The sequence below is a fragment of the Zootoca vivipara genome, chromosome 8 (assembly GCF_963506605.1).
Source record: "Zootoca vivipara chromosome 8, rZooViv1.1, whole genome shotgun sequence".
Taxonomy (NCBI): domain Eukaryota; kingdom Metazoa; phylum Chordata; class Lepidosauria; order Squamata; family Lacertidae; genus Zootoca; species Zootoca vivipara.
The window spans coordinates 59581840-59601728 of NC_083283.1; the positions used below are offsets into that span (position 1 = coordinate 59581840).

Sequence of the window (19889 nt, forward strand, 5' to 3'; positions counted from 1 at the left end):
TAGAAGTCCAATTTAGGAGTATAAGGAATAAATGGGTGAGCAGTGCTAAACACCCACACCCACACACCAGAGGCAACTCAACACACACTGCTTACCTTCTTGCAACCTTCTCCCCAAGCACTCTTATCATAGATAGGGGCACTTCTGGTATTTAGCCTGGATGAGGAGAAAATGGCTTCAGAGGACAAACTGCAAGTAGATAAACCACAAGGAGAGGGAAGGCTTTGCAATTCCCTCCCAGGAGGACCTCCACCTCCATAATTATGGTACTTCCATAAGTTAGGCAAAACCAGATTTAAAAGCATCATCCTGTTGTCAACAGTAGTTTGAGCCTGAATTAGCTACTAACTTGCTTTGAGCGGTTCATGGCACTTCCTGGTAATGAATTATGAAGAATGGATCAAACATTTCCTTTAATACCAGAAAGCATGATTGCATGATGGGTTTTTGTTTGCATGTGGATGATTTAGTTACACTGGTAACAGCTTCTTATGATGGAATTAATATAGGTTTAAGGGTATATATGTTGATGTCTCTTTAATTGTTTTCACTTTCATATGCTACTAAATAGTTTGTTGGCCAATGCATTATTTTTCTGCTTGGATCTAAATCACAAATTTGCAAAAGACAAAATACACAAAGAGCTCTAACTATGGAGTGGGTGGTGCAATTTCAGCTTTTCATTCTTTATGCTCTTTGCAAGTTGGGTGAGCTTACCTTCTTGGGTTATGTACTATCTGATGTAAATGTGAATGAACACTATTCGGTAACATCTTCCAATCAAAGCTGAAAACTGCATAAAATTAAATGTGTATGTTGTATATGTTCGAAAAAATTCTCTTTTTCCATAGGAGGAAGACTTAAATTGTGTGAGAGAGAGGTGGTCAGAGGCACTAATAAAACGCAGAGAATATCTAGATGAACAGATTAAAAAAATCAGCAATAAACAAGGTTCGTGGATCTTGTGATTTAATTATAAGAACTTTGTATTCCTGTCTATAAAAAAGAGTGTTAGCCTAATGTATTACTGATTTATTTTAAAAAGTTGTTTGTATTTGAAAGGCTTTTTGTGATGTTCATCTCGTTATAAAGGGAAAAATTAGGATAATTCGCTCATTACAAAGTGAATCCACCTTTGAGAGCAGAATTTTCATTAGCTTTGTTGGATCTAATCTGCATTCATTGGAATCCAAAACCAACCTGTATTAGTAACCCGTTGTTTTCTGGATGCCCCTGGAAAAAGTACTTCCACAGTATGTGACCAATATTCCACTCTTCATATCCCATATCACATTATAGATAAAACAGAAGATGACATGGAAAGAGAAGCACGTCTTGTAGAACAGTGGGTAGGGCTAACAGAAGAAAGAAATGCTGTGCTCGTCCCAGCACCAGACAGTGGGATCCCAGGTGCTCCTGCAAATTGGTAGGTTTACTGAAATGCATTATATTTCAGCTTGCTTGCAAAATACCGTATATTCCGGCGTATAAGACGACTGGGAGTATAAGACGACCCCCAACTTTTCCAGTTAAAATCCCCTGACTTTTGAGAAGATTTTCCTGGGTTAAAAAGTAGTCTTATACGCAGGAATATACAGTAACTTTTGAGTGAATATTGTATGCAGTTAACAGCATAGTAAAGAGCTGAGGAAAGAATTAAGCTGCTAAAATGCTAAATGTGTGTTCACTTTTTTAAAAATTGACCTTTATATTCCACAACACAACATTAGTGCCCTTAGTTCAGCTAGAAACATATTACAACTAGAAATAAAACCGCTGAAGTGAACTGGTTGTTTTATTGCTGGTCTGTGTATCCTGAAGATTTATCTCACCCTGAGATTTTTGGATTAAGGGCAGGATATAAATATTTTAATAAATAGAAAATAAAAAAGGTTTCAGGCGGTGTAATGCACAGTCATGTAATAATGTAGAACCAGCGTTTATATACAAGTTCATTTACAGAATTCCATGGGATTTCCTGTTGTATTAATGCTTGTAGTACGTGTTAACACCTGTACTGGGATCCTGAAGTAAAAAAGACACACTCCACATTTCGCTCTATTATGCATTGAGACAATTAGATTCAGGATTTGCATCTAGCTCCAAACACTTCATTTCCATAGAACTAGGGACTGTTTAGGAGATATGGTGGAGAAAATATCACCACCCCACCCCTTTGAATTCCTTTCTCTTTTGTGAACCATGGACTAGGAGCTCTCCTGTTAGGGTCCAAGGATACACTGTAACATTTTGTTGTAGGTTCCCCCTAGTTAATGTCATTTGTTTTTAACGCTTTCAGTTTTCCATTAAAATATCTGTGCATGTGTATGGTTTATTTTATTAACTGGGGTGTTTCCTTACTGTTAGGATCCCACCTTCTGGAATGGAAACACATATACCTGTACTTTTCCTTGATTTGAATGGTAAGTTGCAGCTTATAAAGGGAGTGGAAGTATGAATTCCCTTGAATACGATTGACGTGTTTATATGCTTTCATATTGCCAATGTTTTATTGATGTGTGGGAATCTGAAGTGCTTCAGACCTGGATCTGGTGGCTTTTAAATAATCCAGTTTTTTTGTTTATTGAATGTGTTGAAAGAAGCACAGTTGTTGGGCATTAGAGTTCTTCCATCATGTGTAAAGACACATAATTAAACATCTTCATCAAAAGTTCCAAAATGATATTTTGCAATGATTTGTATTTGTTGCCATGTACTTGCATTGTGGGGTGACAAATTGCATTAAGCTGATGTATACAAATGTGTAAGTCTATTCTATCCAAAGCATTGTTTTCAATTATGCATGATTTTTGTGTAATATGTTTAAGACTGGGACATAGGAAATAATTAAAGCTAAAAAAATGTCTTGTAACATAATTTTATTTTTTGTTAGCTGATGACCTCAGTGCCAATGAGCAGCTTATAGGTCCACATGCATCAGGAGTAAATTCAATACTACCAAAAGAGCATGGAAGTCAATTCTTTTATCTGCCAATCATAAAACACAGCAAAGATGAGGTAAATTTCTAGTGAGCTATTCTGTACAGTAGGTATATGGCTATCATTTTACTGTTTGCATTTCACCAATCCCTTTTCTTTCTTTTTCAATACATTTAATGCTACATTATACCTTTGAAACCTTGAATTAGAGTTTACTCTTTTCTACTTGATTTTTATTGAACAAGTGTGTATAGTTTATTGTTATTCAGAATAACCTCTTAACAAAGTGATCTTTGATTAGCTCTTAATTCATGTGGAGTTGAAATACTTATATTTTGAAGAATAAACATTTAATATTCTTGAATTGTATTTAAAAAAGTCCAACTTCTTCTTAAAGTGTCTATGTAGGTGTTCCTTCCTTCTCATAGATCAGGCATCCCCAAATTTCGGCCCTCCAGATGTTTTGGACTACAATTCCCATCTTCCCTGACCAGTGATCCCGTTAGCTAGGGATCATGGGAGTTGTAGGCCAAAACATCTGGAGGGCCGCAGTTTGGGGATGCCTGTCATAGATACTTAACAGTTAGTAACGTAATATTCTGCACCCTTTTTTCAAAGCCTTTGTTGTTGTTTAGTCGTTTAGTCATGTCCGACTCTTCGTGACCCCATGGACCATAGAACGCCAGGCACTCCTGTCTTGCACTGCCTCCCGCAGTTTGGTCAAACTCATGTTCGTAGCTTCGAGAACACTGTCCAACCATCTTGTCCTCTGTCGTCCCCTTCTCCTAGTGCCCTCCATCTTTCCCAACATCAGGGTCTTTTCCAAGGATTCTTCTCTTCTCATGAGGTGGCCAAAGTATTGGAGCCTCAGCTTCACGATCCGTCCTTCCAGGGAGCACTCAGGGCTGATTTCCTTCAGAATGGATAGGTTTGATCTTCTTGCAGTCCATGGGACTCTCAAGAGTCTCCTCCAGCACCATAATTCAAAAGCATCAATTCTTCGGCGATCAGCCTTCTTTATGGTCCCATGGACCATAAAGCCTTAGAAGGACCATAAAGCCATTTTCAAAGCCTTAGAAAATGGTAAATGCACAGACTTCCATGCTAGTGCTAAAAATGTCTTAGTTAATATATCCATAGCCATCTCCCTGTGTTCTCCACTCACTTACCCTTTTAGTTGTCCCAAAGGGATGGTTTGTATATTTAATTTAATATCTCGGCTTATTATGTCTTTGATACCCTGTGAAACAACTATCCATTATTAACCTGAATACATTTCTACCAAAAGTGGGCCAATATTTCCTTGCTTCTTCAACATGAATCAGATAGGTACACTCGGATACAGTATATTTTTGCAATTCTGACAGGGATCAAATGTCATGTACAGTGGAACCTTGGTTCCCAAAAAGCTTGGCTCCCAAACAAAACGCCACAAACCTGGAAGTAAGTGTTCTTGTTTGTGAGTGTTTTTTGGAAGCCAAACATCCATTTTGACTGTCGGCATTGTTTCTGGGGCCAATCAGTCAATCAGAAGCCGTGCCTTGGTTTGCGAACGTTTTTGAAGTTGAACGGACTTCCAGAATGGATTGAGTTCGGGATCCAAGGTACTACTGTATACAATATATTATAAAAGTTTCTATTGAATCCACACAAAGTAAAATAGTTTTTGGCTTATGATTTCTATATATAATGCCATTCTATACCTGTCATTCTAACAATAATTTATTTCTCTGAATTTTGTTTTATTAGTTGTTCCTTGTAATATTTTGTAGATTTCTGATAATAATTCAAAAGATGGAAGAAGGCTGCTTATGTTTGTTCCTCTTACAACATTTTTATTGGGCTTCTAGATTGGCAATTTGGCATTTGGGTTGTTTTATGCAAGCTGAGCATATTAGAAAATAGCAAGTTGATTGCCACCTCTTCCTCCATTTATATGTATGAAACCGTGTACTAGTGCAACTAATATTGCACATGGTGATAATGGTTAATTTTTGGTGCAGATCAGTCATCCAGGCTGGAGTTTATTCAGATCTTTCAGTGATATGTTAAAAATCAGCAATAGAAAAATAAATATGATCTTAGGCAGAATCTTCATTTTTGCTTTTACTGACAATGAAATTAGTAATTCTACCAATCTACCTGTATACATACCCTGTTTGCTTTGTCCCAATATGGACAAGCAGTTGGTTTATAATAGATTTGAAATATTGATTGATAAAGATATGGATAGCTATTTTATTCTTGGTTGCTTAATGTGAGAAGGGAAGGGATATTTCCTTACTCACTTTATTTAAAAAAACCAACTACCTTCTGCTCCAGCGGTTTTCCCAAACCCATAGTCCTGCCACCATTTAATATTACTTATACTCTCCGCACCCTTAACTTACCAGTAACCTGAATAACTGTTGATATCAATGTACAGTAGAACAAAGACTATCAGGTATAGCTATTATATTTGACAAAGAAATCAATGTTTATTTATTGTATTATGCGGTGCACAAGTGCACAGTTACTTTATACTACCTACTTAAATGGATATGCACTTTGTTAACATGTTGCTTAAATGCAGCTTATTTTACACTATTACTAAACTAAGTCAGCTTTGAAGGACCTAATTTAAGATTATTTTGCCAGATTGTTCTTCTATTAACTCCACCCCAGCTAAGCCTCACCAACTCTATAACTGAAGACCTTTACTGAAGCCTCTCTTTTGACCTGTACTGAGCTGCTGAAGCATAGGGCTGTTTCCGTTGCTGTGCCCTGGAATCTTTCTCTCCTACCTGACACCAGACAGAGCCTGGCATTCCAAACTGCCTCTCACTTCTTCTCCCCTCTTCAGCCTGAGCCAAGCCAATTCAGCTACCCCAGCCTTCCCTTCAAGTCCTCTTCTCCCTTAATCTTCTTCCTCTGCTCTCTTCTTCTGGCTGCCTACCATGAACACCAAGCACCAACAAATGCTGATTCCTCTCTGAGCAACATGGACTAACCCTAACTGCCATATATTCACTTCTTCTGCCCCCTCTGGTCCAGCCCCAGCCAATCACATTGTTTAACTGAATATTCTAAACCTGCAACCACCAATCAAAATGTGGATACATTTTATCCTTCTTTTGCATACTGATAGTTCTGTCTGTTCCTTGGCTGTCTGTTAAGCTCCCCCAGTGACAGTTAAACCAAGTGCTACCTGATCAGGCAAAACACTTTCCCCATCAAATACATTACAAAAAAATTGACAGAGGTACTATTCAACTCAGTTTTACTTAGACTCATTGAAACCAAGGGACTTTAGTCATGTTCATTAATTGCTTTTGTTAATGTTGTGTTAATTGTCTAAGCATTTCTGTATTTCAGGAATGTTACAAGGGTAGGGCAAACATTTAAGCAATTTAGACCAGTTTCCTTTATAATATTCTACCAAATTGTGCTCCTAGGTTTCAGCCACTGCCGCATGGGACCCTTCTGTGCATGATTCAGTGCACTTGAATAGGGTAACACCTCCAAATGAGAGAATCTATTTGATTGTGAAGATTACAGTCCAACTCAGCCACCCTGCTGCAATGGAACTTGTGTTACGTAAAAGAATTGCTGCAAATATTTACAATAAACAGGTGATGGATGCATTCTGCTTAATGTATCGTGTTTTGGCTATATTTCTTTTTTGTTGTCTTAACTGTTGGGATAAAAATTAGAAATAATAAACTAAGCCAGGAAGTATGCACATACAATGCTGTTTTTTAAAAATAGAAAACCACAGAAATGTTTTATTGATGTTTAGTTTCGTTACCAAAATAACATGCAGAATAAGTTAAGGAACATAAACAAAAGAAGGTATACACAACTTGATAAAGGTTTAAAGAAAAAGATTATCTGATAGTTGTAGTAATTTACATTCCAATTTAGGCAATCAAATAAAGGTGTTTTTCCATAATGCTCCATGAGTTGATGGAGGGTGAAAACAATGTTCAATTGCTTTTACAAAGTAAAATAATACCATGTTTCTTTTAATTTTTTGCCATTCACAATGAGGTATTGGGTGGGATAAAAAATATGCTAGGGAGGCTGAATTGGGATGCCAGGATGGGAGTTAGCCCCTACCCCATTGCATGTGACATGAACCTGCAAGAAACCATTTTCTTAGCTTGCTTAATCACACTATTCATCATATGAATACTTTATTCTTTAATTCCCCCCTAGAGTTTTACCCAGAGTCTCAAACGAAGAATATCTTTGAAGAATATATGGTATGCTTGTGGTGTGGCCTATGAAATAGTTTCAAATATACCAAAGGTAAATTCTACTGTACTTTTTCAAGAAGATAGAATAAATGAAAAAAATCAAAGTAAAAGAGTGTCCTGTAAACTGCATCCTCAAAGTACTGTTTTAGGCATTCTGAAGTGGCATCTGTATAAGGAGTGCATAACGTTGCTTTCTGTTTTTGTCCCAGTTTTAAACAGATTAAATTAAATTAAACAGTTTAATTTTTAGGCCACAGAAGAAATTGAAGATCGGGAGACACTGGCTCTGATGGCAGCCAGAAATGAAAATGAGGGTGCATCTGATGGTGAAACTTACATTGAGAAGTATACTCGTGGAGTGTTGCAAGTAGAAAACATTTTGAGTCTTGAACGATTAAGACAGGTGAGTAGAAAAAAGCTTCAGGCCAAATTGGTTTATTTATTGTAAAACAATTGCCACAAGAGATGTCTCATATTTCCATTTTCTTTACCTTTACTATCAGAATGCTGGCAAACATTTAATGTGAACTTGCTCTTGGGATGCAATTTTGATATAATGTTCTATTGATTTGTCTTCAGAGACATCAAACCTGATTAAAATAAAAATGATTTTTTCTGTATTAATAAATATACCTTTATATATACTTTCTGAAGTGAGTTTTAATTTCCTTAGATCTCTATGTGAAACTATGGATTTCAAATTAGTCATTCTATCTTAACACAGGCAGTCACAGTCAAAGAGGCTATTTCTACTAAGACTCGACACATGCAGCGGAGTGTCAGTACACCAAACGTCCACAATGTAAGATAATTTTTCAAATATTACTAAAATTGTTAAGGTTGTAGACAAACATATTCATTTTGACCCTGGAGAAAATGAGATTAATCAGTAGAATAAGTTGTCAAAGGAAATTGTGGCATATTCTACATATTCCAGTAGTTATCAGGGATAATTGTCAGGGATAATTTAGGTTTAATGCTCTTTTCCTACATGCAAGTATAACCCTCCTTTCCTTTAAATCCAGGATATACAGTACATGGGTGTTCATGAAGTTATGTTGCCATGTTTGTCAGTCCATTGTTTATTTAACTTTCAAATGCAGTCTAGGCTTAGCAGTGGGTGAGGAGACTGTGGTTCTCATGTGAAGGCCAACCTGCTGCTAAGCAGGCTGATAGCATTCATTGGGCTCATATTTATTTATTGTTCTGTTTTAGGTATCCTGTACTCGATTAGATATTTCTGGCTGTGATGAAGATAAGGTATGATGAACATTAAGAAAAATGAACAGATGTGGTGGCACCTTTTTGAAAATGTAGTCAAATAGAATTGCCTTTTCCTTCCTATTTGATACAAGAAAGCCTTTAGTCTTCAGTAATAATTTGATGCATTACTGACTTGAGAAAATCAAGTTGAGCTGATCTCAGGGTGCTTCACAAAATAAAATATGAAAGACTGTCAGTTATTTCTCTGGTGCAGGGGCATGTGGTGGCGCAATAAATTTCTCAGGGTAGTTAATATTGAATCAATTACCAAAAAAAGTCCTAGGAATCTTCCTGTGAAATAGGAGAGATTACGGGGTATTTTTGTAATAGATTTTAACAAAATAAGACTGTGGTCCTAGACACACCATGGAGCAAGTACCACTGAATGCATTGGGGATACCTATACTTCTGAATAAAATGCACAGGATTGAATTGCATAAAATAAATTAGAAAGGTTTTGGTCGTACCGTAATAAAAAACATGTATGTGTGAGAGAACATTGACTACTTTGAAAGGATCTGAACTCGTTTTTTGTAGCTTGAAAATGAACATTTTCCGGTTGAGTTAGTGCTGTAGAGTGGAAGTGAAAAGGGCCGGTGAGGGGGAGAAAAGGGTCTTTTGTTTTTTTAAAGAAAGATGTTGAGGTTCCAGAGTGACGACCGTCCATTCAATGAGGACAAGTTTAGCCTCTCAGATGCAGGAAACAACTTATATCAGGACAAAGTATCCAAGCAAGATTCCAGTGGTGCTTGAGTGTTACCAGAAGGAGAAGACACTCCCTCAGTTGAGCAGGGGCAAATTCCTGGTTTCAGGGGATCTATCTATGTCTCAGTTTGTCTACAGTCTGAGGGCCCTCCTGTCCCTGACAGCCACTCAAGCATTCTACCTGCTGGTGGACAACAAGAGAGGCTGCCCTGCCTAAGCCTGACTGTTTCGGACGTCTGCGCAGCCAACAAATATGACAGCGGCTTCCTCTACGTTACCTATGCATCTCAAGATACGTTTGGTGATGTTGGCCCATGAGCCCATTCCAAGGAAGGCCTCTGCAGTCTTCCCCCTCCTCCCTTTCTCTCTGAGGCATAGTTACCGGTATCACAACATGGATTTTTAAACTGCTTTTGTGTAAGAGTGGCATGGGAGAAGAGTATTCACCATCAGCTCTGCTTTATTGTCATTGTCCCTGAAGCAACTGAACTACCTTCTATGTTGTATCTTCCTGAAAAGACGCCCAGATGACAGGGTGTATTTTAGGGTCATGTACTTTGTTAACCAACTCTGCAGGGCGATTACCTTAACCCACTGCCAGCTTATTATTTTATACTAATTTGTTCCCTTATCTCTTTAGACAGACATAGACATAGATATAAAAAAAGAGCATCACTACTATTGCACAGGAAACTTTTGTTTGGTTTTCTTTCTTATTTTAAGCAAATCTGATTGGCCTAATGGGGATCTGGAGGGTTCCACGAGTGGAAATTTTAACCGCACAGCTGTTTTTGTTACTTCATCTTTTTCTCCCCCCCCCCTTTTTTTTAAAAAAAGCCTTCTGACAAGACTGCAATAAAGAAATAAATGGGCACAATTACACTAAAAATAATAATGATGAACATTTTCCTGTTTCTTTTCTTGGTTGTTTATGACTTTAGGGTTGGTCAGAAGGTCATCTAGATGTATTAGATTGTTCTTCCAGTTATCAAGATGTATCATGTTATGGTACTTTACCCAGAGATTCTCCTCGCAGAAGTAAAGATGCTAGTGGTAAGATTTTTATTGTGTTTAGTTTTAATTGGGTCAATATATGAAATATATATACATATACATATACATCCTATATAATAAAGTCCAAGTGTCTCTGCATCCAGTCCCTGTGTCCCTGGGTTTGCGCTACTGCGCATGTGCCCCACGGACAGCCGTTGGGACTTGGAACACAGAGCGCTCGCGTGCGCGGTGCGCTTTCTCTCTCCCGCTCTCTCTCTCCCCCCCCCCCCTCCGCTCTCCAGACTTAGGGGAACCGTAGTGCCTGACCGGACTGTGAGCAGCAGCAGCAGAAGGAGGAGGAGGAGCGGCGGCGGCGGCCTGGCTGCACCAGGCAGCTCATGGAAAGGCGTTTCCGCTTTCTACCCGCTCCTGCACCTCCCCCAGCCCAGCCTCCCCTGGAAAATGAGAGAGAGAGAGAGCTCTAGGCACACACTGTTTTTTGCCTCGCAGGCTCCCCTGGAGAGCTTTCCCGCGCGCGCCAGCTTCCCTTCGCGGAAACAAGCACCGTGTTCAAGGCTCCTTCCTCGAGAAGGCCTGCGTTTCCACAAGCCCCTACCACCTCGCGCAGAAAGGGGTGCTTTCCTCTCCCTCTCTTGGCTCGCCTGCTTTGCCTCAACGCCCCCCTCCTGCTTTTTCCCCTTCACACAGCCTGGGCCTCAGCCGTCTGTGCTCCATGAGGTCACTTGCTTCCATTCCCATTACTGCGGGCTCACTTTCTTTCTTTTTTGCCTCCTTTTGCAAAGGGGGCTGTGGGAGGTGGGAGGGAGGGGAAAGGGGTGGTGGAAGAAGAACCGCTCGAGGCACACGAATGCATGTAATTTCCAGCCCCCACCATTCGGAGGGGGCAGAAAAGATTCGGCTGCGGAAAGAAGGGACTGGAGGTGGTTAATTGAGGCCAAAGCATCCGATGACATTCACACCAGGATGTTCTAGCACCCGTTAATTTAACGGGCTCAATGACACACACACACACACACACACACACACACACACACACACACACACACATATATATATATATATATATATATATATATATATATATATATGTGATGCAAAGGGTATTTCCCTCTGTTCCACTGTCTTTAAATTCTTGTGGTAAATATGTATGTGTAAAGCAGCATTCAGTCCTAACTAATACAGTGTTTTAATCTGCTCGCAAAGGCTATTTCTCCCATGATGGTGATGGTTAGCTTGTGGGTGCTTTGGTGCTGCAAGAGCCGAAAACAACTACAGTATCCCAGCACCCTTTAAGAAGGTTCTGAAGTTAAATGGGATGTGCCTCTCCAGACCGAGCACTTAGGATCATATACCAATACCAATATCTCCTAGAACAAGCCTTCATGGGGGTTGTCCTTTTTACCAAGTTATTATTTTATATAGTAGAATCAGTGCACATAGTGCTTTATGTAGTGATATGAGCAGTAAGACAGTTTCTCCCCTGAGGAGTTTACAAAAACAGAGGAAAGAGAAGTAGGAAAAGAAAATGTGCACATGCATATTTATGACAGCATAAAGGAAGAGGAGGGAGATTTAGTGATAAGAAGGAAAGGAAAGAATTATATTGGAAGCTGCCCAGAGTGGCTGGGGCAATCAAGTCAGATGGTCAGGGTACAATTATTATTACCATTATTACTATTATTATTATTACTATTATTATAATTATAATGAATAATTGTTTAGGGAACAAGTGGTTGAAATTTGGTTTTAGTACTAATAGTGTAGCTTTGTGACTTACTTTGTTTTAAACTGCTGAATTACATATAAGTTGTTACCTTATGCTGACCGGTACATTATCATTCTCTCTTGGGTTATATTAACCAGCAGCTGCACTGAAATTCTAGTGATGCTACGAGTCATATGTAAATAATTACCACTGTGTACTTCTACAAAAAAAATGGCAGACTTTTCCTTTTGAGACATCCACAGCTCATATTTAGTTCTCTTTGAAGTATGTTCTGAATTGAGACAAGCTTTTTGCTAAACTTCGTTTAAGCCAAACCTTCTTTATGCAAAAGGAGGGAGTTGTAGGCAATAAAGTATGTTTACTGTACAAATAGCAGAGAGCATGCTATGAGACATGCTGGACTGGTTTGCATATAATCCTGTACCTTGAGCAAACCTCTCAAACAGTGTGAGAGATGGCACTGTGGCTACAGGAGGAAGGGAAATCAGCAAAAGTTGCCATGCCCCCTCCCCGTTGCTTAATTAAAAGCCTTTTTCCATGGCAATAAAGTCTGGATCCAACCCTTTCTGTTACTCCACTGTTATTTTGTTGTACAAACAACAACATTTACCATGACTGGTAAGCAGGGAAATTAACATATTTCATAACATGGCACAAATGAGGATCTAATATGCTCATCATCATGGTTATTTCCTGTGGTGCTTTATAGCACTTTCTTTTTCATTTTTTACTTATTTTTGCAGTTGATGTTAGAATAACTAACCTATTTGTGTGTGTGTTTATTTTCATTATCCAAGGTTATGTATCAGAGAATCCACATGCATCAACTGTCAGCCCATTTAAAGCATTTTCTCCACAGCCACCCAAGTTTTTCAAACCTTTAATGCCAGTAAAAGAAGAGCATAAAAAGATCTCCTTTGAAAGTCGGCCTCTACTTAGTAAAGAGGTAGGTACTGTAGTTAAGAACTATTATCGTTTCTTAATCTTGATTAATTTATGTGCAAGTAGCTATTGTCTTTGCCAGTAAATAACTTGCAGCTTGCATTTGTGATACGGAGAATTCGGAATTCTACATTAAAATTCAGCAATTCCTTTTCTCTATACTGGAATGATAATCCTATTTCAGTTTTGTCTCCTTTTGTTCAGCATGGAGTGTGTTTCTGCTTAATCATTGTCTGTGTAAAACAGCTGTCCTGAATTGTCAATTTCTTTTATTAGGCTATAGGACCATTTTGGGAAACGGTGTCATGTTTTCCACAACTGAAGTCAAATGTGGTGTTGCATGGATTTCTGTAATTAACTTAGGGCATTTAACCTCCTTGCCTGAGTTGTTTTTAAAACATGTCCTCCTGTCTTACTAACATGCATGGGTTTGTAAATACCTTATTTGTGTGATGTTTTGTGTGTCTTAACCTTTGCAGAGCATGCCATCATCTCAGGTACATAGCGCTGGTTGTGTTGTGCCCTCAGGAAGTAATGCCAGTAGCATGCCAGTAGAACACAATAACATACATGAAGAAAATATTGTAAGTTTTGCATTGGTTTCTGTAGTGCCTGGTGGTGGTTTTAGGCCCTGTCATGGGGTGTAATTTTTGCTATACTGTAATAGTGAAGAAAACAGGATGTGCATACATGTGCATGTTGGCTTTTAAATATGTGGCAAAATGCATAATTTGTTACAATTATTTTAAATTGATCATTCATATATTTTGAAATGATCATTCATATATAAATTTTCAAGGGAAAATGTAGAACTTTGTTGGGCTTATTCACTGGTAAATTCAGAATGTCAGCATTCATGAACTTTCCAGTACTTCTACATGTTTAATTTGTAGATTGGTATAGACTGAAAAATGTAAATGTTGAAGTGTACAGCAAAGTAGACTTGCCATTCATTTTCATATATTTGAAATGTGCACCTTTCTTGGCTTCCTCACATAGACAATCAATTTTATAAAATAAAGTGTTGTATACCTAGCGTTTACACTGAACTGGATATACTGCAGTCTTGGGTTTAGGCCTGGTTTGGGGACTGAATAAACTTTGGTTGCACTGATGGATGACCTTTACCAAGAGGTAGATGGAATTGGGACCCTGTTACTCTTGCTTGGTCTTTCAGCTGCCTTTGATACCAGTGACCATGGTATCCTCCAGGATAAACTGTGTGGGGTGGGTATCAGAGGCACTGTATTACAGTGGTTCCATACCTACCTGCATAGCTGAGTCCAGAGAATAACATTGGGGGAGTGTTCTTTATCCCCTTGGGGTTCTAACATATATATGAAGTAGTTGGGAGTGGTCATTAGGAGTTTTGGAGCAGTACACTGATGATATGCAGCTCTATTTATCCATAACATCTGAATCTGGAGAGATTGTGCAAGCCCTGGACAAGAGACTGGATGTAGGCCAATAAATTGTGTTGGAATCTTATGAAGATTGAGGCTCTGTGAATAGGTGGTTCCCATTTCCAAATGATAGGCCAGTTGCCTCTTCTGATTGGGATTATGCTCCCTCTAAAGCATAATCCCTAAAGCATGCTCCCTCTAAAGCATCAAGAGGTACTCTAGGATACATCTTTGTCATTGAAGGCTAAAACATTTGCACTGGCTGCCTATATGCTATGCTACAAGCCCAGGTGCAAAGCCCTTGTGGAGATATGAAAGCTGCAAATAGGTTGGGTCCAAGATAATTTAGGTAACTATGTTGGTAGTTAATCCTCATCATCACCACAAAAGGCATTTTTTTTACCACTCATAGTCAAAGTACTTGCTTATTCTGATGCTACTTGACAGCAATTTATGGCCAATCTTGGTCTCTGGAAGCAGATAAGCTTGCAGTTACCTGGCAAGATTCTTAGAGATCAGGTCTCTGCCTAGAATGGTATGTAGTGAAGATAGGCCAGAAAGTTTGAAGTTAAGAGTGAAAGGAGATGAGGAGTAGGAATCAGAAGAGATAAGTAAAAAAAAATCATTTGTGAGGTTTTGGGTGGTGGGAGCAAGGAGAAAATATATCACGAGCTTTACATTTAGCTGTTGAAAGCACAGGAAAACCTTCAGCTCTTGGGGGGGGGGAGAGAAGTGTGGAGGGAGATTTAGGGAACAATTGCATTCCTGGTTGTGCTTTATCTTCTGAATTTCCTCTTTTTCCATTGCAGCCTTTATTGGCTTGGCTTGCCAATTGACCTGAAGACCCCATAGACAAGCCTGCTTTCATATATTTAACATCTATATGATGTGAGAAATCAGCCAGGATGTTTGTAGGGCATGGGAATCAATATGTCTCGCTGCTAATGGCACCCAGTGAGCTAGTTGTTGCAGGCAAAGAAGCAGCCAGAAAAGTTGGCAACCCTCTAAATTACACAGGAGCTTGGTTAGGGGGGGAAAGTTGGTAACCCTTAGTTCTAACCTTATTTCACTTAATAAATTAGCCACTTAATAGGCATGAACAGTTGTAAATAAATTATTGCCCTTCTAAATGGTGCCGTGTGATTTTATATTAATGAGTATCTTTCTTTCTCTCTGGGGTTTTTGATTTCAAGTTTGCCTGATTGTAGCATAGCCTTCTCAAAATGTAATCATATTTAATTAGCAAATATTCTGTGGTTATTCCAATTTCACCACTACCTTGGAGCTAGATGGCTATAGGTGTCAGTGCAGTGGACCTAGGTCCCAGATTTGTCTATGAGCAGATACATGGAGCTGCCACTATCCTTTTATGTTATGCTTTGTTTGTGGACAGCTAAGTGAACTTGATTGTGGTATCTATAAACAGCATTGCATTTTGGTTTACTGCACAGCATAATTCATTTCTATACAAAGAATGTGCAGAGAAAGCATTGAGACGATTTTGCACTTAGCTAGTGGAAGACTGGACCTGATGGTCAGGGCCCCCTTTACCTTTACCCTTTAGTGGAAGATTATATTTTAAATTATCTAAGTTTCTTTTGGTATAAAAACATCATTTACATTCACTGTTAAAATTACAATTATTTTCATATGTCAACAAATAGTTTTTGTCATAGACTGCAGAGCAGGTACTTATTGTCGTGTTCACCTGATACTGCCCAAACCTAATTTTCCCCTGGCTTTTATGTTTCCTCTGAAAGGATCCTTCAGTGTAGAAAAAGGTTGCAAGAATTTTTCACTTTTCAAGGACATTGACTGGACACAGTGTGCTGACTGTTGATTACTGAGCTAGTGGAGGATAAGCAAGAAGATTCTGAAATGATTAGACCATGTTGGACTAGTTAAAAATGTCTAATGAATGGTGAGCCCTATCTTACAGATTACTCAATCTATGTCATAGAAATCAATTTTTAGTGGGTAAAACTTCATTCAAGTTCTAACCAGTATACCTCTAACCACTTTTCAGTATTGGCACTGTTCCACAAATTGGATCGTATCATTATATTCAAACTTTATGGTCCTTCACAAGGAGTGCTAAAATTGTTGCTGTGCAACTTTAGATTGATATATCAGTGAGAACAACTTAATGTTAATTATGCTAAAACAAGTATTTTTGCCTTTGGAAAATATATATCTCGCCATAAATGGCCACTTGATAGTTAAGCCATTTAATAAATCTCTAATGTTAATAATTTGGGACCACTGTCTCAGAAAAATAATAATTTAACATGTCATTTAATCTTTACTAAGCATAAAGCTTTGAGAGCACTGCATGCTGTTTTTGGTTATGCAGAAGTCCCCTCCCAGCTGTATTACTGAACTGAGTTTTGGAGATTATCAGAAATAGAACATGTAGAAATTTCACAGAATGAATTTCTAAGATCTACGCTTAGAACCCTACATGGTACTCCAGTAGTTTGTTTTACTGCAGAAGTTGGATTAACGCCAACAAAGTTCCTCACTCTCATGCTGTTTGTATATTATTACAAGTACTGTAGTTTAGAATAAATTGTGATACAGTTTTGCAAAAATTATTCTTGGCGCAAAGCAGACTCAAATGCAAAAACAGTTGACTAGCTCACTGTGTGCAAATAATGTCACATCAGCCCCCATGACACCAAGAACTAATATTTAGCTTGCCATGACCACCCCCCTCCAATTATCCAAACTAAATTAAGGGTGTACCCTGTTTTCCCGAAAATAAGACATACCCATAAAATAAGCCGTAGCAGGATTTCTAAGCATTGCTGCAATATAAGCCATACCCCAAAAATAAGACATGGACACGGCGCCGTGCCCAGAGCCCTTCCCGCTGGAATAAGACACCCCCTGAAAATAAGCCATAGTGTGTGTCTGCTTGAGGAAAAATGAATATAAGACAGTGTCTTATTTTCGGGAAAACACTGTATTTCTATAATAAAGTTAGCAAAACACCCCACTCTTCTATTTTTTAAATATATCTATGATTATATAAAACATGCTTTTGAAGGTTATTTTCTGTGATTTCACACATTTTGTCCTATGTGTGGTCTTTTTCACACTGAGATTCCAAATCATGCATACTCTGTCTTGAGAAATTACGTATATCAGAAGTATCCTTTCAGAGCAATTGCTATTTGTGGAATGCAGTTTGTTGAGGTTTCTCAATATGTACTTAATTTTGTTATTTATACTAAACTCAAGAGGAAATTCCTGTAACCATTTTCAGGTAGCCTGGCCAATTTTGATGATTTAGCTAAAAAAAAAACATCACAACAACTCATAGAAATCAGTTACACTTAAGAGTTGCTAGAGTTGCTGTTACACAGAAATGGACAACATACCATAATTTACTGAAACAAATTCTGCAAACTGAAAAGTGTGTGATGCATGTAAAGATTTGGGCTTTGATCCTAACATCAATTCCATGGATGGAATGGAGTTCCTTTTCACAGAGTGGGCTTTCTTCTAAGCCCCTGAAATTTTTTCCTGAGGTTTAGGGGATTCTCCCAAGCAGTATACCCTGTTTCCCCTATTTTAAGACGTAGTCATAAAATAAGCCATAGCAGGATTCTTAAGCATTCAATGAATATAAGCCATAAACCAAAAATAAGACATAGTGATAGGTGCAGCAGCAATGCCAGCCACGGCAGCAGGAGGAGGAAAACATAAGACATCCCCTGAAAATAAGCCATTGTGTGTGTTTTTTGAGGAAAAATAAATATAAGATGGTGTCTTATTTTTAGAGAACCACGGTAGCATCTGATACAGGGGACTGCAGTAGGAAGCGGGTGGCATGACTACTTGGTTAAATAGAAGTGCCTTCTGCTTGTACACGATACCTTTTGGATGCAAATTCTAGAGTGCCTCTATATAGTTTGCTTGTTTTTACTTTAGGTGTAATTTTATAGGCTCACCACCTTCTGTCTACTTGCAATAGTGAGGATGAAGTCTTGCATAACCCACTTCAATTAAAGGAAATAGAAATCTTAGTAAGCTTTATTTAATCCCATTATACTTTCGCAAAAATCCTGGCTAGCACACAGGTGTGCAGTGCTTATCAGCAATAAGAATTTTCAACTCATCTGCATTACCATTACAAACTAGTTGGCTTGCCTATATCAGGCTTCCTCAATCTCGGCCCGCCAGATGTTTTGAGACTACAGTTCCCATCATCCCTGACCCACTAGTCCTGCTAGCTAGGGATCATGAGAATTGTAGCCCCAAAACATCTGGAGGGCCGAGGTTGAGGAAGCCTGGTCTACATACCCATAATTTTAAAGTGTAGAAGAAGCTTTGTAATGAGCAGGTGGGTGGGTGAGAGAAAGAAGTATATCCTAGGAAATTCAAACAAAGGTAACATATAGAGTGGTATTAAACTAAGTAACTACATGAGCAGAATGATTTCCATTTGCATAATGGAACTCTGAAATCTCCAAAGGATTGGGGAAACTCGTAGAACATATTTAGGTGGGGGTGGAAAGGGGGGGGTGTCCTTGCACTAATGGAAACACTACTTTGAATTCCACCCATAGATCAATAGCAATTTTAGCTAGATAATAGAAATTGTATCATAGCTGCCAAGTTATCCCTTTTTTTAAGGGATTTTCCCTTATGCTGAATAGGCTTCCTCGTGAGAAAAGGGAAAACTTGGCAGCTACCGGTATGAATTGTATACACAAATATTATATAAAAGTTACATGCATTACTAGAAGTAGTACAGAAAGAGCAGAAGCATTCCACTGCATACTTGAATGGGCAGGACATCATCTGTTAATGAGAGCTGATTACTTGTTCTGCATTGCTAGAAAACTATTTTCATTGCTTTAAAAGCAAAGCAATGCAGACCAATAGTTCCATGGTAAGACGCAGGTTTTTCCTAGTGCCTGATCAATTTCTCATAAGCTCCACTGTTTAAACTATGCCAGTATTTTCTATTGTTTAACACCTTGCCTATGAACACATAGTCCAGGACTAGTTTAATAGACTACTCCTACACTACCTTCCCTTCTTGTATCAAAGATTTAAAATCCACATGCATCTTATGATAGATGCAGACAGATGTTTAGTTCTAAATATTGTGTATATGGCAGTATGGCAATTAGGATGTAAACCGGAGTGAGCAGTTGAACCAGACTTTTACAAAATATTTTGTAGCCTGCTTCACCAGGGTTGGAATCTTGACAGAAATTTGCTGTAATCATTGCACATGGCAGGAATTTTGATAAAGCTAATTTAATCATTATCTTATTCAATTTAACACAGCTATGCAGGTGGCTAAAAATGGAGTTGCACAAAAACAAATTATTTGTATTGTATAAGAAAAAAATAAATGGCACTACAATCTATACATGGCCAATGAAACAATATTTATATTGGACTAACAAGTGAGACCTGAATTAGGATCAGACATCATTGCTTAAAATGTACAGATTAAACTCCTTGATAATGGGGTATCTAGTACCACTAGCCCAAAATAGCTTTAGACGGGTTGTTTCAGCTACAAGGGGTTCCACTCCCACCTGTCATACCTCAGTTAAACTGGGGGTGGGGTATGGCATGAGGAGTTGGCAAGTAAAAGAAAGTAAGAGCATTTCACTGGATGTGCTCAAATTATTG

At 38.4% G+C, this 19889-nt stretch overlaps 1 protein-coding gene across 7 annotated transcripts in view; it reads left to right on the forward strand.

Annotated features, from left to right (window-relative positions):
• Positions 1 to 19889, forward strand: part of KIF13A (kinesin family member 13A) — a 78756-nt gene that overhangs the window by 54770 nt on the left and 4097 nt on the right. For 3 of the 7 annotated variants that reach the window (XM_035126356.2, XM_035126357.2, XM_035126358.2), the window contains 11 exons: positions 852 to 951; positions 1300 to 1426; positions 2368 to 2423; positions 2894 to 3018; positions 6375 to 6551; positions 7138 to 7230; positions 7429 to 7581; positions 7903 to 7980; positions 8394 to 8438; positions 10088 to 10199; positions 12684 to 12832. In XM_035126356.2, coding sequence (XP_034982247.2) covers positions 852 to 951; positions 1300 to 1426; positions 2368 to 2423; positions 2894 to 3018; positions 6375 to 6551; positions 7138 to 7230; positions 7429 to 7581; positions 7903 to 7980; positions 8394 to 8438; positions 10088 to 10199; positions 12684 to 12832 — 1215 coding nt within the window. The other 4 variants (XM_035126353.2, XM_035126355.2, XM_035126360.2 and 1 more) reach the window with 3 other exon arrangements.